This window comes from Dendropsophus ebraccatus, chromosome 7 (genome assembly GCF_027789765.1).
Source record: "Dendropsophus ebraccatus isolate aDenEbr1 chromosome 7, aDenEbr1.pat, whole genome shotgun sequence".
Classification (NCBI taxonomy): domain Eukaryota; kingdom Metazoa; phylum Chordata; class Amphibia; order Anura; family Hylidae; genus Dendropsophus; species Dendropsophus ebraccatus.
In genome coordinates, this window is record NC_091460.1 from 90,002,492 (window position 1) to 90,028,322 (window position 25,831).

The 25,831-nt window shown below is 44.2% G+C and overlaps 1 protein-coding gene and 1 long non-coding RNA gene across 2 annotated transcripts in view; one reads left to right on the forward strand and one right to left on the reverse strand.

Moving 5' to 3' along the window:
- Positions 1 to 12,298, reverse strand: part of ELAVL1 (ELAV like RNA binding protein 1) — a 32,336-nt gene extending 20,038 nt beyond the window's left edge. Inside the window, exons 1-2 of the mRNA XM_069977880.1 lie at positions 12,145 to 12,298; positions 6,670 to 6,851 (exon numbers count right to left, since the gene is read on the reverse strand). Coding sequence (XP_069833981.1) covers positions 6,670 to 6,841 — 172 coding nt within the window. The 5' untranslated portion in view covers positions 6,842 to 6,851; positions 12,145 to 12,298. The remainder of the gene's footprint in view (positions 1 to 6,669; positions 6,852 to 12,144) is intronic.
- A 121-nt stretch (positions 12,299 to 12,419) lies between these two features.
- On the forward strand, positions 12,420 to 25,456 carry LOC138797561 (uncharacterized). The gene is made up of 3 exons (XR_011363950.1): positions 12,420 to 12,497; positions 23,569 to 23,704; positions 24,408 to 25,456. It is a non-coding gene; the product is annotated as an uncharacterized lncRNA (long non-coding RNA).
- The last annotated feature ends 375 nt before the right edge of the window (positions 25,457 to 25,831 follow it).

Below are 25,831 nucleotides of genomic sequence, written 5' to 3' on the forward strand. Positions count from 1 at the left end.
TTCCACCTCGGCGCCTCCTGTGCAACACGGACATATCAGCGGGTTAGGAGGTCTTTTCTGAGATACTGGAGGGCACATCCTAGTAACAAGACGCTCAGCTGCCGGGAGAGCAACAGAGGCTTCAGGGATTTCCAGCACAAACAGTGCGCATGACACTGCCTGCTGGGAACGGGTGACAGGTGAGTTAACTGTTTTTTTTTTTTTACAGGGGTCGCATACAGTGGGGATGCGGCCATTTTTTCGCTCCACCATATGCGGCGACCATACTTTACGTATAAAATTACCCCCTCAATTTTAGCTCAATACTGACTGCTGGCCCGTTTAAATGTGTGTCCTGTAATAAAATTCCATTGACTTTAATGCAAAGGACAGGTTAAAAAAAAAAAAAAAAGTACTGTGTGTGTGAACAACTTAAAATGGCCGAAAAAATTGACATGTTTATTATTTTTGCGGCTCCAGGAAACGGCCATTTTTTTTTTACAAACGAAAACATTACGCGAGCATAGCCTTACAGTCACAGCAGCAGCAAAAATTTCTTTTTAATGCAATAATTAAAAAGAAAACAGTTTTAGAGTAGCTTCACATGTACAGGATCTGCAGTCAGTGCACTGCCCCGCCACAGACACTGATTGGTTAAGTGGGACACCAGAGAGCTCGAGAAGCATGCAGGAGAGTGGCCAGGTAATGTATTAGCCGTAGTAGCAGAATAAAAAAAATACTCTGCGAGTATGTAAAGCCATAGAAAATTACAGGACACAGAAGCGGAAAAAATTTATTTACATCTTTTCGTACAATTTAGCATCTTCTCCCACTTAAAAAGATGAGCGATGCCTGTAACTGACATCATTGGTAGACCTCAACTATGAGAGACAAAATAACAAATCCACAAAATCAAATTGTCCGATTTAGAATTTATTTGCAAATTAAAGAAGCAGTTCACTTTTTTTTTTTTTTTTGGCCCCCCCCCGGTAGCCTGTGGCATGTATACTTACAGAAGATGATCGGTGTCCCGCGGCGTAGCTCCGGTCCCATCCCACGGTGCCGTTCAAATCCGGCGCGCGCTCACTTCCGCCGGCTGCTGTCAGTCCTCTTCTCTGTCCTGTCATTATACGCCGGAAGTCACTCGCTTCCATGCATTCTCTATGGAAGCGCGTGACTTCCGGCGTTCAAATTACAAGGCCGATAAGAGGAGTCACAGCGCCGGCGGAAGTGAGCGCGCGCCGGATTTGTACGGCACCGCGGGACGGGACCGGAGCTACGCCGCGGGACACCGATCATCTTCTGTAAGTATACATGCCACAGGCTACCAAGGGGCCCAAAAAAAAAAAAAAAAGTGAACTGCTTCTTTAAGGTAGAAAATTAGTATTTGGTCACCTACAAACAAGGGCCATGTATTGACAGATTTTGAGTGCAAACCTCCTTCAATGAGCAATGGCATTGAAAATTAAACGTCACTGGGTCTTTCAGCATGACAATGATCCCAATCACACGGCCAGGGCTTTGAAGGAAGTTGAAAGTCCGTGTTACCCAGTATAAGCCCCAAAACATCACTACTCTAGAGCAGATCTGCATGGAGGAATCGGCCAACAAACCAGCAGTGTGTGCCAACCTTGTGAAGACATTACAGGAAACGCTTGACCTCATTGTCATTGCCAATGAAGGATATTAAACATAGTATTGAGATGAACTTTTGTTACTGCCTAAATACTTATTTTTCACTAGTTCTTTTGCAAATAAATTTTTTGTAAATGAGACAATATGATCTTCTGGATTTGTTTTATTATTTTGTCCCATAGTTTAGGACTACCTATGATGTCAGTTACAGGCCTCTCATCTTTTTAAGTAGCAGAACTTGCACAATTGGTGGCTGACTAAATACTAGTTTTCCTCACTGTAAGTGGCAAAATTGAGAAAAGCGCATTTGCCCCCCCCCAAAAAACACTTGGCTTTCCAATTTTTTCCCCCCAGGGGGAAAGTATGAGCTGTACAACGTACGTTACCTGTAGGTCAACATCGCTAGAGCATTCAAATTTTAAAAAGATAAAAGTATACTCTAAAAGTATAAGATAAAATGCAGTGTGGAGAGTGTGCAGAACAGAGTCATAAATTCTGTCCATTTCTCAGGACTAAGGCTGCATTCCCACGTTCCGTGATCCTGACGGATCACGGACGTGGAATGCATGTACCGGAGTCCCCCCGCGCCCGGACAGCATCTGCTATTAGATGCTGGGAGCGGGGGAGACTGTATTCATAAGTGCCGCACTGTAATGAATCAGCCGCGCGGTGCTGTTACTACAGCGCGGCACTTATGAATACAGTCTTCCCCGCTCCCAGCATCTAATAACAGATGCTGTCCGGGCACGGGTGGACTCCGGTACATGCATTCCATGTCCGTGATCCTGACGGATCACGGAACGTGGGAATGCAGCCTAAGGAGCACAGGAACCATGATTCAGTCCCTATATATGTATATATATCCTATATATATGTGTCTATACATGTATACTTTGGGACATGGGCTAACAGCATCACTGTGACTGTTTGGTGCGGCTGTCTATATGCAAAATGTATACGCCAGACGTACAAAGATGCCACAATTCTACTGCACAAAAAAAAATAAAGTATATATGAATGTTGCTATCTGTATGTACAGATACATGGACCACAGAGCCAGCTCCTAATCCATGGGTTCCACTATCGTTACAGCATCCAAAACAGTTGCATAACACAACGATTTAGGGAGTTATCCAGAGTTAGAAAATCATAGACAGCACCACGCGTCTCCAGTACAGGTGTGTGGTTTTTCTTTTTTTAATTAAAGGAGAAGTCCGGCGAAATTTTTTATTAAGGTACTGTATTACCCCCCAAAAGTTATACAAATCACCAATATACACTTATTATGGGAAATGCTTATAAAAGTGCTTTTTTCCCTGTACTTACTACAGCATCAAGGCTTCACTCCCTGAATAAAATGGCGGTCACGACCGGACTCCTAGAGCTGGAAGTCGGGTCGTGACATCACCATTTTATTCAGGAAGTGAAGCCTTAATGCAGTAGTAAGTGCAGAGAAAAAAGTACTTTTTGTGCATTTCCCGTAATAAGTGTATATTGGTGATTTGCATAACTTTTGGGGGGGCAATACAATACTTGTCCGGTGAAAATTTTTATTAAAGTATTGTATTGCCCCCCAAAAGTTATGCAAATCACCAATATACACTTATTACGGGAAATGCACAAAAAGTACTTTTTTCTCTGCACTTACTACTGCATTAAGGCTTCACTTCCTGAATAAAATGGTGATGTCACGACCCGACTTCCAGCTCTAGGAGTCCGGTCGTGACCGCCATTTTATTCAGGGAGTGAAGCCTTGATGCTGTAGTAAGTACAGGGAAAAAAGCACTTTTATAAGCATTTCCCATAATAAGTGTATATTGGTGATTTGTATAACTTTTGGGGGGTAATACAGTACCTTAATAAAAAATTTCGCCGGACTTCTCCTTTAATTAAAAAAAGAAAAACCACACACCTGTACTGGAGACGCGTGGTGCTGTCTATGATTTTCTAACTCTGGATGACAGCACCACGCGTCTCCAGTACAGGTGTGTGGTTTTTCTTTTTTTAATTAAAGGAGAAGTCCGGCGAAATTTTTTATTAAGGTACTGTATTACCCCCCAAAAGTTATACAAATCACCAATATACACTTATTATGGGAAATGCTTATAAAAGTGCTTTTTTCCCTGTACTTACTACAGCATCAAGGCTTCACTCCCTGAATAAAATGGCGGTCACGACCGGACTCCTAGAGCTGGAAGTCGGGTCGTGACATCACCATTTTATTCAGGAAGTGAAGCCTTAATGCAGTAGTAAGTGCAGAGAAAAAAGTACTTTTTGTGCATTTCCCGTAATAAGTGTATATTGGTGATTTGCATAACTTTTGGGGGGCAATACAATACTTGTCCGGTGAAAATTTTTATTAAAGTATTGTATTGCCCCCCAAAAGTTATGCAAATCACCAATATACACTTATTACGGGAAATGCACAAAAAGTACTTTTTTCTCTGCACTTACTACTGCATTAAGGCTTCACTTCCTGAATAAAATGGTAATGTCACGACCCGACTTCCAGCTCTAGGAGTCCGGTCGTGACCGCCATTTTATTCAGGGAGTGAAGCCTTGATGCTGTAGTAAGTGCAGAGAAAAAAGTACTTTTTGTGCATTTCCCGTAATAAGTGTATATTGGTGATTTGCATAACTTTTGGGGGGGCAATACAATACTTTAATAAAAATTTTCACCGGACTTCTCAATTAAGCTCCATTCACTTCAAGAGAACACAGTTACAAAACCTGCACCCTGAACTGGAGACAAAAGTGGTGCTGTCTCTGGAAGAAAGCGGCCATGTGTTTCTAAAACTGGATCCCCTTTAAGAGGACTGTTCAGGAGCAGAGTACAGCTAAAGCCCTCTGGTCTCCACAGCTCTCCCTCCCGAGTAGAGGGAAAACACGGCCGCACACGATGTCTAATAACCGCTCAGTGTGTAGCTATTCAGTAACGCATGCAGCCGTAGTTTCACCCGCTATGATTTGGACCCAGACTTCAGTGGACAACCCCTTTAAATCCCCACAGACTAGTAATAAGAAGGGGACCTCAAACCAAATGAGAAAAGCCTCAGAATCAAGACACTCTCACACACACACACAGGAACTTTCTGGAATCACTGCACTTTCTGAGCGAAGACTAAGTAGATTTAAAAGGAATGGGAAATATAAAGGAAGGACATATACTACTTCATCTGCTGGGACACTTATGGCCTTTGTTCAAGAACAGAACTTTCAAAAATCTGTGGTGTGACAGCTATATAAACATGTATGTATGTATGTATGTATGTATGTATAGTATAGTACCACTCACAGATTGCCTACACAGCATTAGGGTGCGTTCACACTATGGAATCGGCATAGAGCATTTCCCCGCAGATTTCGCTGCTCGCCCCAAAGTGAATGGAGCTGTATTGTAATACCACAAACAACCCAAGGACAGGGGGTGGAGCTGATTTTGCAAGAAAGTATCTGTGCATTTTTCAATCCTGGATGCAAATACTGTGGCTTTTATTTTATATCACTTGTGGCATTCCCCTAATAACAAAGTACAGTGGTACCTTGGTTTAGGAGCTCACAGTTTTTCAAAATTGTGACTTGGTTTAAGAGCATTGCTTTGGTTTAAGAGCTCCCTGTACTGGGTGGGACGGCGAGTGGGGGAGGGACATGGTCTGTATAGAGTGTAGATCCACTTCAGGCTGGGGCTTACATCAGGGGACAGGACTGTGTAGGTAATCTCTTCATAGCTGTAACCCCTCTCTCCACGGACAGAGAGCGCTGCATGTCTGTGCCCACATATGTCCTGCGATTCCTTCATGCTCCTTGCAGTCTCTGTAAGTCCTGATTGGTCCATGCTGAACACACACCCCTTCCCCATTGCTGTCATGTGACAACACAGACCTCTGACAGCAGCCCTGCTTCTCTATTCTAGCCTGTTGTACTACTCTACAGCATTATGGGGATCTGCAGCTCCATCCTGTATCTACAAGCTGCTGCTGTGTTTTCAGGTTTATGCACTTACTATACATTATACTCCACATGCTAATTGCTATACTGTACGTAACTTATAATATCACATATTTAGCTGTTTATAAATGTTTGTTTCATGTGTTTTACATGTTATTCAGAATATAAAATTATTATTTTTGGGGTGTGGAACCAATAGTCTGCATTTCTATGATTTCTTATAGGAAAATTTGCTTTGGTTTAAGAGTGGATTTGGATTACAAGCATAATCCTGGAACGAATTATGCTCGTAATCCAAGGCACCACTGTATTGTGACTGACACATATATAAAGGGGTATCAATGCTATTATTCCACACCCTGTGTATAGACTATATGATTGCAGGGAGTTCTACTATAGTTACTTAAAAGGGTTACCCAGGCTTATCAAAACATAACCACTTTCCTCTAGAAGCAGCACGACAAGCTCCATTTACTTCAATGGAACAGAGTTGCAAACCACACCCAAACTGGAGACAAGAGTTGCAATGTCTCTGTAAGAAAGAAAGCCATGTTTTCCCAAGCTTGGCCAACTCCTTTAAAGGGGTTATCCAGCGCTACAAAAACATGGCTACGTTCTTCCAGAGACAGCCCCACTCTTGTCTCCAGCTTGGGCGGGGTTTTGCTGCTCAGTTCCATTGAAGTGAATGGAGCTTAATTTCAAACCACACCTGAACTGGAGACAAGAGTCGTGTTGTTTCTGAAAGAAAGTGGCCATGTTTTTGTAGCGCTGGATAACCCCTTTAAGCCTCCCATCAGTATACAAGTACACATGGCAGGAGGGAACCAGTAACCACCTTCATGTTGTGTGAAGCACAAGTCATCAGGATGGTCTCCGGGGCTTCTGCCTGCTCTGCTGGTATATCTTATTAACCATTGCATGCAAGGAGGAAAGAAGCTGTTGGGGACCACCCTAATGATGATGACAGCTGTTATGCCCTATCACAGTGTAACAGGGCGCTTACAGGTTCCCTGCACTCACATTAAATGGAGCTAGGTATCCTAATCCTGAACAGTTGCATTACAATGTTCAATCTTCAGGATGCGTTATATCTGTGACTATTCTTACCTGCCACTTTATCCCGTATCAGCTTGGCAGACTCCACCTCTCCAATGCTGCTGAACAGGCTGCGCAGCTCATCCTGCGTCATATTTTGAGGCAAGTAGTTGACAATTAGATTAGTTCGGCCCATGTCATCCCTGCACACATCATCCATGTGATCTTCGTAACCGTTAGACATCTTATATCACCTGTCAATATTAAAAGAAAGTTACACAATATTCTTAAGGTCCTGACTAGTACACAGGCTGTAGCTCTCGTTTTACCATGTTGACACACAATTGAGTTTATTTTACTTTACACAGGTAGTCATACTGAATAAAGAACGGCTTCCCCTCTAAGACACAGCTTTAACAATGGCACAGGATTCATAATAAAACTACATACATTTTACATTTACATCTGAGTAGAGATAAGCACAGCTGAAGCATGCTGGAGTCCAATCTTGCAGCATTTGATTACCAGTGGCTGAAGAAGTTGGATGCAGTCCTAGGGAGTCCTGGTGGATACACACATACAACTTGCCACCGCTAATCAAAAGTCAAAGGATCAGACTCTAATATGCTCCAGTGGCGCTCATCTCTTTATGTCCCTGGACAAGAACTTTGAGAGTTCATGATTAGGTCATAATCAATGACGCCTGACACCATAGCTTAAAAGGGAACCGCTGCATACAGCTCCTGCAGCAGCCTTTGCACGTACCAGCCGTGGCTGCAGCAGGAGCTGTGTACCTGAAAAAAAGCAGTTTAATCACCCGGGCGTGTGAAAGGCAGAGGCGTGGAGGTAGTCATCTGGGCGGCTCCCCGCCCGTATCTAATCACTGTGCTCTGCCTGTCAGCGCGCTCTGGGGGAATGAATGACAGGCAGAGAGGTCCGTTACTGGCCTCTCTGCCTATCATCATTTTTTTGTTTAGTTATCATGGAAAACACGGTACTTCCTGCGAAAAAAAAGTAAAACGAGAGAAAAGCAACATGGCGGAGGATGGCTGCGCTTGCTCGGAGAAGAGGACAGGCCCCGCCGCCATTGGCTAAGTGAAGAAGAACTCGCTCAGGATTGGCTGTCCACCTTACTTGTCCCCGTGCACCGATAAATCCGGCCTACAAGATAGAAAGAGTTGTTGAGGGGGAGAATGGCGCCTGCTTTACTTCACAGCTGAGGTTTTACCTACATATTTAATGGGTAGAAACGCATCTTGTATACATATAGGGATGTGGCCTACAATACTTTCCAGTTATTGTGTAAGATAGTGGTAGGATCACTCTCCTCACAGTGCAGCCATCTGCAGTCAAGTCTCTGAGAAGACCCCCGTCATTTACAGAGAAGCAGCCCTCTATAGGGCTCCTAATATAGACAATGGCCGCTGTGTATGGTTGATGGAAGTCTCAGTCTGCTCTGGTTACCGGTGGTTACCACTATTACTAGTAACTTATAGGGGCCTATTTAACATTTGCACAAGAATATTTTTGCTAGCGCGATTTTCATGCATTGCGCATAGTCTTTCCTTCATGTTGAAAAACTTATCATTAGAAGCATGGGCCTTGATAATTACTTAAGTTTTGTACTTAGTTTTTTGGGCCAAAAAACAGGTGTAACACTGCATTAAAAAAATTTGCACATTGAGGAAGATTTATAAAAGGGGTGTAAAATAGAGCTGGCTCAGTTGCCCCTAGCAACCAATCACAATTTACATTCATTATTTTTTGTTTAGTTATCATTGAAAACACTGTACTTCCTGCTTTTTGACTTTTTTCGCAAAAAAAACGGAAACAGTCAGAAAACAGGAAGTCCCCTGTATCCCTGGCCAACTGAGCGCTCACAGAGAGAAGGCAGTCATGTGATTGATTGACACATTGAGCCGTGACTCTCTGTACTGGAGACTGGACCTGGATTACTGGTAAGTTCAGATAAACAAGAATAAAAAAATGATTGAATGTATATTGCAAACTTTCTTTATTTCACATCTACTGTTGATTTAGATTTTGAAAGTTATAATGACAGTGACACTTTAAGGGGCCTGCAACTTTACAGTAAAAGATTTGAAATACCATTAGCCATATTAAGCAATGGTTCACAATAGTGCAACCAATTACAATTCAGCTCTGGTAAAACAAAAGTTGAGCTCTGATTGGTTGCATTGGGCAGTTTACACCAGTAGATATTTTACACCCTTTGATAAATCAGGGCTTATAAGCCCCACCGTTTGATAACATTTATTATACTGGAGATGGCTGAGAACAATAGAGCCTATACTCACCTGTCCGTGCTCCCTTATGTCCGTCCTGCAGTTTCCGACACAGAGGGGCCATGTCAACCCTTACTACTGACAGTTAATGTATAAATTTAAGAAAAAGTTCCGATCTCCTTAATAAAGTTGTAACAGAGTTATATACCTTTATGAAAATCGTAAATGCACAAAAAAAAAAAAAAAAAAACCAATAACCGGTGCTCTATTTCATATGAAAATAAAAAGCAAAATGATAAAATGTCCAACCTACCCAAAAACTCTACAGATCACAGTGCAAAAACCCCTACACACAGCTCTGTAGATTAAGTGATTGAAAGGGTACAACCAAAGCGTTGTTGGAAATCTCTGTAATTTTACTGATTAACAAAATAAAGAGGCAATTACAAAAAAAAGCAGCATCTAACTCTACACTATATATATATTGTTAAAAAAAATAAAGGGAACACTTAAACAACTGACTATAACTCCAAGTAAATCACATGTTTATAAAATCACCATGTCCAGTTATGAAGCAACACTGATGGTGAATCACTCTCCTGATGGTGAATCCTGCTTTTGTGCAAATGGAACAATTAACAATTAGGAAATGATAGGCAAATAGCAGGACAAACCCATTCATTCAGATCTAGGATGGTTTTTTAGTGTTCTCTTTATTTTTTTGAGCAGTGTGTGTGTGTATATATATACACACATACACACACAGTAGTATCACAGAGCTCCAGTCCCTAGTGTACAGCGCCTCCGAGATCAGGGATGTGACATCATAGATCTGCTCAACCAATCAGCTACAGAAGAGTGCCACCTCCGATGACATCACAGGCCGGGAGATCTATAATTCTGAGCAGGCTGATGACGTCACGGCCCCGAAGCTCTGATGATTCTGTTGAGCAGGCTGATGACATTATAGCCCTGAGACTCTAGGGTGCGGAGCAGGCTGATGACATCATGGTCCCAGAGCTCTGGTAACAGCAGAGGTGAGCCCCCCTTCCCTCCCTCTGCTTTTATCAGAGGCCATGACGTTGATTGGTTCCTCTCAAACTTGCTGCCCACATTCCCCTATTTTTGGAGCTTTGCAATATATTTTAAGATAAAACAAAATCTGCCATCACACAGCACAGCTGATCAGGGAAGGAAGCCATCACACAGCCCAGCTGATCAGGGAAGCCATTACACAGCATAGCTGATCAGGGAAGGAAGCCATCACACAGCATAGCTGATCAGGGAAGGAAGCCATCACACTGGGCTTTGTCACAAAAGAAGTTCTGTGAAGCTGAAGAGTAACATTTCCAGCACACATCACCAGGGCGCCCCATATCATGTGATCACTATAGGCAGCAGCACACATCACCAGGTCACCCCATATCATGTGATCACTACAGGCAGCAGCACACATCACCAGGGCACCCCATACCATGGGATCGCTATAGGCAGCAGCACACATCACCAGGGCACCCCATATCATGTGATCACTATAGGCAGCAGCACACATCACCAGGGCACCCCATACCATGTGATCACTATAAGCAGCAGCACACATCACCAGGGGGCCCCATACCATGTGATCACTATAAGCAGCAGCACACATCACCAGGCGCCCCATATCATGTGATCGCTACAGGCAGCAGCACACATCACCAGGGCACCCCATACCATGTGATCACTATAGGCAGCAGCACACATCACCAGGGCACCCCATACCATGTGATCACTATAAGCAGCACACATCACCAGGGGGCCCCATACCATGTGATCACTATAAGCAGCAGCACACATCACCAGGGCGCCCCATATCATGTGATCGCTACAGGCAGCAGCACACATCACCAGGGCGCCCCATATCATGTGATCGCTACAGGCAGCAGCACACATCACCAGGGCACCCCATACCATGGGATCGCTATAGGCAGCAGCACACATCACCAGGGCACCCCATACCATGTGATCACTATAGACAGCATCACACATTACCAGGATGCTCCATATCCTGCTATATGTGATCACTATAGGCAGCAGCACACATCACCAGGGCGCCCCATACCATGTGATCACTATAGACAGCAGCACACATTACCAGGGCGCCCCATATCATGTGATCACTACAGGCAGCAGCACACCTCACCAGGGCACCCCATATGATGTGATCACTACAGGCAGCAGCACACCTCACCAGGGCGCCCCATATCATGTGATCACTACAGGCAGCAGCACACATCACCAGGGCGCCCCATATCATGTGATCACTACAGGCAGCAGCACAAATCACCAGGGCGCCCCATATCATGTGATCACTATAAGCAGCACCACACATCACCAGGGCGCCCCATACCATGTGATCACTATAGGCAGCAGCACACATCACCAGGGTGCCCCATATCATGTGATCACTATAAGCAGCAGCACACATCACCAGGGCGCCCCATACCATGTGATCACTATAGGCAGCAGCACACATCACCAGGGCACCCCATATCCCACTATATGTGATCACTATAGGCAGCAGCACACATCACCAGGGCGCCCCATACCATGTGATCACTATAAGCAGCAGCGCACATCACCAGGGCGCCCCATATCATGTGATCACTATAAGCAGCAGCACACATCACCAGGGCGCCCCATATCATGTGATCACTATAAGCAGCAGCACACATCACCAGGGTGCCCCATATCATGTGATCACTATAAGCAGCAGCACACATCACCAGGGCACCCCATACCATGTGATCACTATAGGCAGCAGCACACATCACCAGGGCACCCCATATCCCACTATATGTGATCACTATAGGCAGCAGCACACATCACCAGGGCGCCCCATACCATGTGATCACTATAAGCAGCAGCGCACATCACCAGGGCGCCCCATATCATGTGATCACTATAAGCAGCAGCACACATCACCAGGGCGCCCCATATCATGTGATCACTATAAGCAGCAGCACACATCACCAGGGCGCCCCATATCCCACTATATGTGATCACTATAGGCAGCAGCACACATCACCTGCTCCTACCCATCCCCCGCCGCCCGGCACTGCCCTCCACAAACTGACGGGTGGGATTCCCGGGGTGGAGGGGGCAGGCACAATGGATTCAGGACTGGAGAAGGCCGCACTGCGGGCTCAGGCCTATGGAGGAGGAGGGTGTGCGCTGCACATAGGGGCCGCCCAACAAGCCTCCTCGGGCCGCAACGTTTTCCACAGCTAGCCGAGCTCTAGCCGCCATTATATAGCCTTACCCTTGGCAGCTTCCCGCTCTAGGCAGACGAGAGAGCGGCGCGATCCGTGTCCAATCCCGCACGATCCCGGCGCACAGCGAGCAACGTCTTCTACCGTCACACAGCGAAAAAGGGTAAAACGAGAGGAAAGCAACATGGCGGAGGACGGCTGCGCATGCTCGGTGGAGAGGACAGGCCCCGCCGCCATTGGCTAAGCGAAGGAGAACTCGCTCAGGATTGGCTGCCCGCATTACTCGTCCCCGCGCCGCGCGCGCACCGATACTTCCGGCCTGCGAGATAGAAAGAGCTGTTGAGGAGAGTGCGCGGGAGAATGGCGCCTGCTTTACCTCACGGCTTGGTTGAGGCGGCATGAGGTTTTATCTACATATTTAATGGGTAGAAACGCGACTTGTATACATATAGGGATGTGGCCTACAATACTTTCCAGTTATTGTGTAAGATAGTGGTAGGTTATCACTCTCCTCCCAGTGCAGCCATCTGCAGTCAAGTCTCTGAGAAGTCCCCCTGTCATTTACAGAGAAGCAGCCCTCTATAGGGCTCCTATTATAGACAATGGTCGCTGTGTATGGTTGATGGAAGTCTCAGTCTGCTCTGGTTACCGGTGGTCTATTACTAGTAGGGGCCTATTTAACATTTGCGCAAGAATATTTTTGCTAGTGCAATTTTTATGCGTTGCGCATAGTCTTTCCTCCATGCTGAAAAATTTAGAATTAGAAGCATGGGCCTTGATAAATATTACTTAAGTTTTGTACTTTTAGTTTTTTGGGCCAAAAAACAGGTGTAACACTGCATTAAAAAAATGCGCACATTGGGTAAGATTTATAAAAGGGGTGTAAAATAGAGCTGGCTCAGTTGCCCCTAGCAACCAATCACATTCCACTTTTCATGCCTCGCAGACTCCCTGTAAAATGAAAGGTAGAAACTGGCTGCTAGGGGCAACTGAGCTAATTCTACTTTATACCAGTTTGATAAAGCTCCTCCCATAAATGGCTAAAAAAGTAGCTCATGTAAACCATTCCTCTAACATCCCCCCCTAAAGTGGAAAAATCCAAAAATGGAGCAAACTGCTTCATAAATGTGCAAAATGTTATACTCAGCAAAAATAAAATGCATCAGAATAATAGCACAAAAGGAATGATACATATGACCCATAGTTAATTTTTATGAAAAACTTCATTTTTCCAACTATAATTCTTATTGTAAAGAAGATGGTTATGCCTCATAGATTAGATATTAAAGGGGTAGTGCGGTGCTCAGAAATTATTCACAGAATAACACACATTACAAAGTTATACAACTCTGTAATGTATGTTATGTCTGTGAATAGCCCCCTTCCCCGTGTCCCACCACCCCCACCCGTGTACCCGGAAGTGTGGTGCGCTATACATACCTGTCATGTGCCGACACCAGTCTTCTATCTTCATTCAGCGACGTCTTCTTCGGGTGGACGGCGAACAGCTCCGACTATTCTGAATGCCGTCCGCCCTCTGCAGCGTCATCCGATGCTCAGCTGCGATTGGCTGAGCACAGTTATGCTCAGCCAATCGCGTCTGAGCAGCTGATGACGTGGCCGCGTCATCAGCCGCGATTGGCTGAGCATAACTGCTCAGCCAATCGCGGCTGAGCACAGTTGTGACGCGGCGGAGGGGGGACGGGCGGCAGCGACTCGGCTGTCCGTCCGAAGATGACGTTTGGCACAAGTTGGCGGACGGCCCTCGACACGGATCAGGTAATGTATAATGCACCACACTTCCGGGTACACAGGTGGGGGGGGGGGGACACGGGGAACGGGGCGATTCACAGACATAACATACATTACAAAGTTGTATAACTTTGTAATGTGTGCTATTCTGTGAATAATTTCTGAGCGCCGCACTACCCCTTTAAGGTGACTGTACCACCAGGCCCAGGTCGAAGCACTGGAGGCAGGCCGACCCACCCTTAGTGGGAAGAAACCCCAGCCCCTCTAATGATAGGGCTCCATTGATTCTAATGGAATCACGGCTGGAGTTTCTTCCCACTAAGGGTGGGTCGGCCCGCCTCCAGTGCTTCTGCCTGGGCCAGGTGGTACAGTCACTTTAAGCAAGAAACAAAGAAAGGTCTGAGGATAAAGAATCTCTGCACACCCAAAAATATACAAAAAAAAGATTTTATTTTACAAAATTTAAGAAGACACACAGAAAAAAAGAAAGGCTGTATACAGCAATAAAACCTAACTCTAAGGGGGGAGAATACAATAAGTCACCCCACCAACCGGGATCCTCCACATGAATAAATATAGCATGCCTGAGAATCTAGCATCCCTCACATATATACAGGGCCGCTTTAACCAGAGGGCACATGGTGCACATGCATCGGGCCCACTGGTTAAAGGGGCCCCCCAGAGCAGGCCGGCCGTTGCTATGTGCGACCAGTCCGGTTGAACAGGGCTCCGGCCACCAGCCTGTCAGGGGGAGCGCCATGGATGGGTAATCTACTTACCCCTCCATGGCGCCCCCTGCAGGGCCCCCCCGTCCACCGCTGCTGCTGCTGCGGCGCTTCAGCAGCAGCGATACTGACAGAGAGAGAGCCATTGGCTCCCTCCCTGTCAGTCACTCTTGTAGCCGCACTTCCTGCGGTCACAAGAGGCCGCACTCTCTCCCACTGGAGCGTCGGCGCGAGGGTAAGGGGAGTGCAGCCTCTTGTGACCGCAGGAAGTGCGGCCACAAGAGGGAAGAGAAGAGGAACGCGTGGACCTAGGTGAGTGTTTGTTTTTTTCAATGTTATATGGGAGGGGGAGCACAGGGGGCTATATATTACGGGGGAGCACAGGGGAGCTATATACTACTGGGGAGCACAGGGGGCTATATACTATGGGGGTCACAGGGGAGCTATATACTATGGGGGAGAGCACAGGGGGGCTATATACTACTGGGGAGCACAGGGGGCTATATACTATGGGGGAGCACAGGGGAGCTATATACTATGGGGGAGAGCACAGGGGGGCTATATACTATTGTGGAGAGCACAGGGGAGCTATATACTATGGAGGAGAGCACAGGGGGGCTATATACTATTGGGGGGAGAGCACAGGGGGGCTATATACTATTGTGGGAGAGCACAGGGGGGCTATATACTATTGTGGGAGAGCACAGGGGGGCTATATACTATTGTGGGAGAGCACAGGGGGGCTATATACTATTGTGGGAGAGCACAGGGGGGGCTATATACTATTGTGGGAGAGCATAGGGGGGCTATATACTATTGTGGGAGAGCACAGGGGGGCTATATACTATTGTGGGAGAGCACAGGGGGGCTATATACTACTGGGGAGAGTGCACAGGGGGGCTATATACTAATGGGGGAGCACATGAGGGTCTATATACTACAGGGACACCTTAAAACTATCGAGGCACAGAGGGGTGTAACTATGTAGGGGTACAGAGGGGTGTAACTACTGTATAGGAGTACAAGGGAGCTAACTTTTGTATGTGTAGGAGCCTAAAATATTTGTCTGGCAGATTCTGGAGAGAAGATTCACAGCCAGGAGAAGACTTCAAGGTGGCCCAGGCTGGATGGAGAGAAAAAGAAAAGGTGACAGACTCTGATCGGAGAAGACGCCCCTGGTGAGTCACTGGATGTAACTGCACTCTGTTATAGGGTTGTAGTGTTAGGGGTCATGATGTGGCGGTATTATGTAATGGTATCATTGGTGATATCTTTCTGTTTTGTTTAGTGCAGTTTTTATGTAATATGTAATCACTGTATGGTGGAAATAGTGTTATAAGGTAACTACTGTATGTATTGGGGCTCTTGATACAGTGTTGGGGCAAATTCAGTACATTATACAATGTGACGAAAGGGAAGGGGGGGGGGCCCACTCTTGAGGGCTGTGCACTGGGCCCACCAATGTATTAAAACGGCCCTGCATATATACATAAAGTATAGGGTACATCATGCAAAAATAAAAATGAAACAACACAATACATAAAATAGTGTGTACAAATAATAAAATAAATGCAATGATGAACAAACCAAGATGAAGAACTGAGAGGAGATGAGAGTGACTCCGGTGCTGACCCTAACCCACGCGTTCCGTCAGCAAAATGCTAACATGTCAGTTATTTCCGGCCCTGTACGGGATCCCGGCCGGAGCGTATACGATGTGTATATGCTCTGGCCGGGATCCCATTGAAAGTAAGGCATTGTTCGACAGTGCCAAAAGTACGGCCGTTGTGGCCATTGGATACAACGGCCGTACTTTTACGTAGTGTAAACATAGCCTAAAGGATAAGTCCGTCTGGGAAGTAAAAAGTAAAAAATCATTGTGGGGGGGGGGGGGGGGGGGGGGGAACAAAAAAGTTCTAGTCCTGTTTCCTGTGCAAAGCTGCGTCCTAATTCTGGACCCTGCCGGCTATGCCACGACCCAGTTGAGGGATGGCCTGCTTAGTCAGTCAGTGACTCCAGGCGGGACACCAATGCAGTCAACGATTGGCTGAGTGGGCTAAATTCACCAGTCTGTAATTTGGAACCCTGGTTGCGATAAACCTAACACTGGGGAGAAGCTGACAGCAGTTTGGGTCCAGAATCTACATGATGCAGTGCAGGCACTGGAAGCGGTGAGGATTCTCTATTTAATTTCCACCACACCCCTGCCCAATATGATTTTTTACAGAATAGTATACTAGTATATAGCTATTAATAGTCACTCAGTTATATCCACATCTGGCCACCACTTCCGGTTACCAGGGGCATGCAGTACACCACCACTGAATCTAGAGCAGCACTAGCAGGTGTTGAAGTGGATGGTAAGCAACGTGGCCAGTCAGTTTGCAACCTCACACTCTGAAATTATGGTTCAAGGGAGATTGGAGGGGATTGTGTCCACTGATCATCCAAGTGTTCATCCTACCCTGTCTAAGAGCTGTGAGACAGCGGACCCAACATTTCAGAGGGGGGAGGGATAGGCAGCGGCAAGAGGCAGTGGTGTGGCCAGAGGGAGAAGGTGGGCCATATCAAGTGGTCCCTCAAGTGTTCCCCAAAGCACCTACTCGCGGAGGGGCAGTTCTCTGCCATGTGGCAATATGGTACCTCAAACCACAAATTGGCAAACATCATGCATCAACTGCCAATGGGTGACCTGGAAACAGTAATTCGGTGTGAATCCGGCAATCTCTGTTGGTATAGCCGATCAAACGTGGAGGGATGAGTTCCACTGAATTGGCATATCAGCCGATGTTGTTGCAGTCCATGACAGCGTTGGATCTGGCAGAGTGTGTTACATGCCATGTATGAGTGGCTGAAGTAGGTAAAAAGCTTCCTCACCATCTTCAGGAGATCGTTTAGTCCTGGGTAGGATCGGCTGACAGCGCTGGGTTTGGCAGCGTCAGTACACAACAGGGACAGGGTGTGTTTTGGCGTGATGACCAGAGGAGGTGGAGGCAGATGATGAGATCTCTGGATAGTATCCACACTGAAGTCTAGGAGGCGATAGCGAAGTAACCTCCATTTATTGTTGCTTCTGCAGCTCTCCCGGATGGACTGTAAAGGCCCTATTCCACCAACAGATCTGACGACAGATTATCTGCCAAAGATTTACAGCCAAAAGGAGTGGATTTGAAAAGAGGAGAAATCCAGTCTTTCCTTTATGACCTGATCTCTGTTTATAGTCTGTTCCTGGGTTTGGCTTCAAATCTTTGGCAGATAATCTGTCATCAGATCTGTTGGTGGAATAGGGCCTTTATCCAGTGTGCAGTCACAGACATACACTGCCCTTGGGCGTAGCTGGAACTGTTGGGGTTAGCACTTAGGTGCACCCAATGCAAGACAGAGAGGTGCAAAGAGTCGCCAACCTTCTTTTACAGGTATGTGTGGAGAGATGTAATAGCCTTCACAAAGAAATGGCGACTTAGCACTTTCAATTTCGCAGTTGTGTACAAACTATCAGGTCCCTAAATGGCTTTGACTCCACTAGCTGGAACGAAAGAGACTGCAGGGCAATAAACTTAGCCAGGTAGGCATTTATAGTAGTGTGTTGTTTATAGTGGTGTATATAGTTCATTAATATGTTATAATTAGTAATATTTAACTTTTTGGTGGATATTGTAGGTATAGATTATATAAGTTGTTAGTGAGGAGGAATGAGTGTAGGGATGGGCCAGTTTTACCTTTATCTTTTGGTGTGGTTAATGTTTTGTTAATTTTTTATCATTTTGTTCAGTTAAGAAATTGTGTATTTTTGTATTTTCTATTTTTATCTTTTAAAATGTAATAAAAGAAATAAAGGGCAATCAAGTTAACCAGTTGTCCATTTATTATCATTGCTGTAGGCTGGTCGTTGGAGTAGTGCTGTCTACTAGTGATGGCTTCAGACAGGGACTGTTGTTTCAGCAGTGGCAGTGTTTTTTTCCCCATGGTCCAGATGTAGGAGGGAGAGGTAGAAGTGAGGGACCTACTGCTTCCAAACAAGGCTGTATAATCCTGACTTCGTTCAAGGATCGCCACTACCATGACCCCTTGTTACAAAGGTGCCACACAGGGAAGGTGAAAGGGTACTTGAAGGGGGATTGGAACGTGTTAAATGGTTAATTAGTAAGTTTATACATTTTGTGCCGCTGATCCACCAAAGTCCACTGTTGTCCAGGGGCGAAAATTAAATTACTGACTGGCTGATTGACATTTTTTAAAATTTGACATTTTTGGAATTTTTGACACTGTCACAACAACAGCTGTTGAATGAAACATTACTCTGCAATAGTAAAACTGTTGTAGCAACTATAGTTTGGCTTTTTTTAGTGAGATTCGTTTGCTTCCAGTTCATGAATAATTGTGAATCTGATCCAATATTTGCGATGATAACACTACCGTTTATAAGCACACTGAAACCAATACTAGTAGTATTGGTGATAACACTACATTTTATAAGCATGTTAAAGGCAGTACTATTGGTGATAACACTACAGTTTATAAGCACACTGAAAGTGTAAATAAAAGAAATCACTCATTACAAAGGATCTTGCTAGTATGAGACGATAAATACACCAAGCATGGATATACAGTCAACAATACAGGAAAGATACCACAATCAATAACATATATATTAAAAAAAAATTGCTAAGTGCTCAATGCTGTAAACCATAGATTGCAATAGCAAGTCCACCCTGGTATACAATCGCCTACATCACACGCGTTCGGTTATGACCCCATAACTTCATCAGGAGTTAGAATTGGTAGAAAGTGATGTAGTGCATATTTATACATAATTATAATGAGATGATGAATACCTGTTGTGAGCCCCGATGGCCACTGGAACGCACGCTGCGCTGAATCACACAAAACTGGAAGTGAGGTAACACTGGCCCTGGTCCCATGATCAACTCAAATCATAACCAGCAAATATTCATAAATATAGGTAAGTATAGCACATAAACTTATTATTAAGTCAAAGGTAGCTGCTATTTAAGTAGAGTAATAAATTGCGCCAATAGTACAATATAAGTGATGTCACATGGCGATCACAATACCGCATATTGCGACATAGAATAGAGATCTATCCATCATTCTAGGCAGGCTGCCAGCGCCGAATCAATACATGCATGCACACTGTGTCAAAGCATAATTATAATCACATGACCCCAATCCGTGTCACATAATTAGGCTGGGTTCACACTATGTATATTTCAGGCAGTATTTGGTCCTCATGTCAGGTCCTCATAGCAACCAAAACCAGGAGTGGATTGAAAACACAGAAAGGATCTGTTCACACAATGTTGAAATTGAGTGGATGGCCGCCATATAACAGTAAATAACGGCCATTATTTCAATACCACAGCCGTTGTTTTAAAATAACAGCAAATATTTGCCATTAAATGGCGGCCATCCACTCAATTACAACATTATGTGAACAGAGCCTTTCTGTGTTTTCAATCCACTCCTGGTTTTGGTTGCTATACAGCCTCACAAATACAGCCTCAAATATACATAGTGTGAACCCAGCCTTAGAGTGTATCAAAATACAGCCCCTAGTGCAGTCACATAACCAAAGTTCACGTCACATGACTAGGGTGTATCAAATGCTCAATACTAAATGCAGGTGCTTAGTATGGCACATGCACATCACATTAGACCAAATATGATATGCCAGGCTAACTAGTAATGATAAATTTTAAAAAAATCACAATAAATATTTTCCAATGAGACCATAAAAATTACCTGCACGATTGGCACAATACATGTATTCGATTCCACTAGTGATATCTAGCCATATCGTGCTGCGCATGCGCAGTATATAGAGTTGCAATAAGTGCCAGTACTTCTTGTACCAGATGTAGAAATTAGAAAGTTCACTTAGACACGCCCCATTTGATATGTAACCATGCAAATAACCAAATATATTCCTATGGGTAACAAATATAAACGGTTAAAATCAAATCCCACATGGCTTACAACCGAAGTTTAGAAGGGCTATAAATGAGAAAAAAGGGACATTCAAAAACTACAAGTCAGAGGGGTCAGCTTTAGCTTTTAAACATTACAAAGAAGTCAACAAAACCTGTAAAAATGTAATAAAAGCAGCAAAAATTTACAATGAAAGGCAGGTAGCCATAGATAGCAAAAGAAACCCCCAAAAATTCTTCAAATATGTTAATGCAAAAAAAAAAAAAAAAAAAACAAGGTCAGAGCATGTAGGACCCCTAAATAATGGCGACGGGGAATTAATAACTGGGGATCAGGAGAAAGCTGAGTTACTTAATGGCTTCTTCAGTTCTGTATATACAAAAGAAGAGGATGGAGCTGTTGTGGGTGGGGCCAGTACTGAGGTGGGAAGGGCCAGTGCTGTTAACACATGTAATGTACTGAACTGGTTTACTATAGATATGGTCCAAGATAAATTGAATAAACTCAATGTAACCAAAGCTCCAGGGCCTGATGGATTACACCCCAGAGTTCTAAGGGAACTCAGTTCTGTAATTTCTCTACCCTTGTATGAAATATTCAGTGATTCTTTGCTTACTGGTATTGTGCCGAGGGACTGGCGTAAGGCAAATGTAGTGCCGATCTTCAGAAAGGGCTCTCGAACTTCCCCAGGTAACTATAGACCTGTAAGCTTAACGTCCATTGCGGGGAAACTATTTTAGGGGCTTATAAGTGACTACATCTAGGAATATGTAGTGGCTAATAGTATTATAAGTGATAACCAGCATGGTTTTACTAAGGACAGAAGCTGTCAAACCAACCTAATATGTTTCTATGAAGAGGTAAGTAGAAGCCTGGATGGCGGCGCGACTGTGGATATCGTGTACCTGGATTTTGCAAAAGCGTTTGACACAGTTCCTCATGGACGTCTGATGGGTAAGTTAAAGTCTTATCGGTTTGGAAAATTTAATGTGTAACTGGATTGAAAACTGGCTTAAAAATCGTACCCAGAGAGTGGTGGTCAATGATTCCTACTCCAAATGGTCCCAGGTAATAAGTGGTGTACCCCAAGGGTCAGTACTGGGCCCTCTTCTGTTTAACTTGTTTATTAATGATATTGAGAATGGAATTAACAGCAATGTTTCTATCTTTGCAGATGACACCAAGCTTTGTAGTACAGTACAGTCTATGGAAGATGTGCAGATGTTACAGGATGACTTAGACACACTGAGTGTTTGGGCGTCCACTTGACAAATGAGGTTCAATGTGGATAAATGTAAAGTTATGCACCTGGGTACTAATAACCCGCATGCATCATATGTCCTGGGGGGAGTTACTCTGGGAGAGTCGCTGATGAAGAAGGATCTGGGTGTACTTGTAGATAATAGACTACAGAACAGCACACTATGTCAGTCAGCTGCTTCTAAAGCCAGCAGGATATTGTCATGCATTAAAACAGGCATGGACTCACGGGACAGGGATATAATATTACCACTTTATAAAGCTTTGGTGCGGCCTCATCTGGAGTATGCCGTCCAGTTTTGGAACCCGATTCATAAAAAAGATGTTCTAGAGCTGGAGGGGGTACAAAGATGGGCAACTAAACTAATAAGGGGAATAGAGCATCTTAGTTATGAGGAGAGATTAAAAGAATTACATTTGTTTAGTCTGGAGAAGAGACGTTTAAGGGGAGATATGATTAACTTATTTAAATATATAAATGGCCCCTACAAGAAATATGGGGAAAAGATGTTCCAGGTAAAACCCCCTCAAAGGACAAGAGGGCACTGCCTCCGCCTGGAGAAAAAAAGGTTCAATCTCCGGAGGCGACAAGCCTTCTTTACTATGAGAACTGTGAATCTGTGGAACAGTCTACCACAGGATCTGGTCACAGCAAAAACAGTAGAGGGCTTCAAAACCGGCCTAGACAAGTTCTTAGAGCAAAATAATATAAATGCATATGTATACAACCTATCACCCCTCCCCCTTCCCTGTATCCATCCCCTCCTTGGTTGAACTTGATGGACATGTGTCTTTTTTCAACCGTATTAACTATGTAACCAAGCATATACATAAAATATAAAACATTAAAAATATTACAAAATATAAACCAAATCAACCCACCATACAGGTGAATAAGTATGTATCAGGAAAAAATAACAGAAAAAGTTTGTATAAAATATTAGATAATAAAGTGTGATAAATTGTACGTAACAATTAGAACATAGAAATACAATCCAAAGGAAAAGTATATAAGACATTCCATTGGATCCAATCACCATATATACAGGGAAGTGTAGAAATATACATACCAAAGGGCAACACATGAACTACCCAAATTATCTTATTTAGATATCACAACACTTACGGAGCCTGTCAGTACTGACACATATATGGCGCACCGAAAGCAGGCAGGGCTGCAGGAACTAACAGGTAATAGAAACATGACCAAATACATAAACAATGTAAGTATATATATATATATATATATATATATATATATATATATATATATTCGTTAGTCTAGGCCAAATATGGAAACATAAATTATGTGGCAAGTTACAAAGATAAAATATCTTTACAAAAAAACATCAACAAAATTTCATGTAATTCCAAAAATTAAGGAAAAAAGGCAGCAAGTTCAAGAAGGATTGTGAAGGAAGCGTCCACATAGAGGAGTGAATGAGTTATTTCAACATAAATGCCAAGGCCAAGTAGTCTGTCCTATCCGTGGGGTCACAGCATCAGGCAGTTTCCAAAACTGAGGGTGCTTGCGATGGCATCATCAGGAGAATAGTACAGTATAAGTGATGTACTCACATGACCGAAGATTGCGTCATAGAACACTACCATCACTATCCATCACTCTAGCCAGACTGCCAGCGTCAAATCAATACAGGTTCATAAAGATCTGAACAACCCTCTGGGCAGGCCAATCGTAGCCGGAATTGGGGGTTTGTGTTAGAAGGCTTGTATTTTTGTGGATAATTTTTTGCAACCACTGGTGACCAGTCTCCCTTCTTACCTTAGGGACTCAATGCACCTGTTCCAGTGCCTTGAAGGCGTGGTCTGGAAGAGTGGTACACTAATGGTGATGTGATGTGGAGTTACAAATATTAACCATCAAGATGGACTTGCGGCAATAACATACTTCTTAAATTGGCAGGTGGGTTCTAATCATAAACTGTATTCTTTCATTGTGGAGGCCCTGAGTTTTATATTAAGGCACAGTTACTTAACGTTCGATAAGAAGTTCTACCGCCAGGTATCTGGGATGGCGTTGGGTGCACGTTGTGCCCCCTTTTACGCCAACCTCTTTATGGGATGGTGGGACTAGGCACACATGTACCCTTCGCCCTATTTTTGCTTAGTTACCCATTGGTTCAGTTTTATAGACATTGGGGGACATGTATCATCCGGCGTACGGATGATTTTCGTCGGAAAGTGCCGATTTGCGTATTATTTTATTCGCAAATGGCCGATTTGCGAATAAAATATTTGCAAATCGGCACTTTCCGCCTAGTACGCCGGGGGGCGGAGAGGGTGTGTGAGGGGGGTGGAACGGAGGGCGATTCACCATCCGTTACGCCAAAAGATACGCCGAAAACCTACTCCAGTCCTCAGCTGGCGTAGGTTTTCGGCCGAGCGCACGGGATTTATGTAAAGGCAGTCCGCCTCTACATAAATCCCCGTAGCGCTGGAGATGCGGGGACATTTTTAAGTCCGGCGTAAAAAACGCCGGACTTAATAAATGTCCCCCATTGTCTTTTTTTGGGATGGGGAGGAACAGGTCTGGGTTGGGTTTATCTCGAGTTTAAGTTGTAACAATTTCAATGTGAAACTTACCTCCCATGTTTCTTCCTCCGCAGTGGATTTTCTGGATCTTCAGCTTGAAATCAAAGATGGCAGACTACCGGCTAATTTATTTTATTGAAGTAAAGCAACGAATATTTTTCTGCACTTAACCAGTTTTCAACCTACAATCACCCTGATTATACCCACAGGACAATTTTACCAAGTCAAGAGAAACTGTACGACAAATAGTGACTTTCGAGAACAAGTTGAGATCTGACGTCACAATTTAGGGCACGTGGTTATCTTCGCAAATTCGTCTGTGAGGCATATCAACGAGCATGTAACCAGGATATAGAGGTTGTATTATGACAAATAGACCCCGATAAGAGTTTACGATTCATCTCACAATTCAATAACCAATGGAAGGAAGTCCAACAAATCCTGGAGAGACATTGGAGTATCCTGCGTTCGGATCCCAGGATTTCTTAATGTGTGACGCCCCAACCTTTGCTGGTTGCTAGAAGAGCACCGAACTTACGTGATAAGTTAACCAATAAGAAGTGGCACTGGAACAAACAAGAAATCCTTTGCTGCTTCATTTGTAAGGCCCACATGGATTATTATCTACCTCGTTGATGGCTCAAAATGTCTTATTAAAACTACTCTGTACCCACAATCTGACACCGCCCCTCCCCCCCAAACCACTTGTACCTTCAGATAGCTTCTTTTAATCCAAGATCTGTCCGGTGGTCTGTTTGGCAGATGATGCAGTTATTGTCCTAAAAAACAACTTTTAAACTTACAGCTCCGTGCCCTACGGGCGTGGCTTAGAATATCTGTGCATGTGATGGCATCATCGGGAGAATATTGCACAGTACATCCAAAGCGGTCCATACACTGTGTATAATAGTTACATTAGGGCCAAAATATAAAAAATACACTAATACATACCCAATGAGAAAACACAAGTGAAGTGGTGTTAATGGGCTAAAAAATGGTCATAAGGAAATGTAAAGAAAATAGCAAAGTGAAAAAAATGTAATATAAAAATATAAACAATCAAAGGGATGCACCAACAGAATAGTGATAAAAGTGAATATGTATATGGTCTAGAGATGAGCGAACCGGGTTCAGGTTCGAGTCCATCCAAACCCGAACGATCGGCATTTGATTAGCGGTGGCTGCTGAACTTGGATAAAGCTCTAAGGTTGTCTGGAAAACATGGATACAGCCAATGACTATATCCATGTTTTCCACATAGCCTTAGGGCTTTATCCAACTTCAGCAGCCCCCGCTAATCAAATGCCGAAAGTTCAGGTTCGAATAGACTCGAGCATGCTCGAGGTTAGCTCATCTCTAACATGGTCATGTTTCTATTACCTGTTAGTTCCTGCAGCCCTGCCTGCTTTCGGTGCGCCATATATGTGTCAGTACTGACAGGCTCTGTATGTGTTGTGATATCTAAATAAGAATTTGTACTTACATTGCAGCTATACCT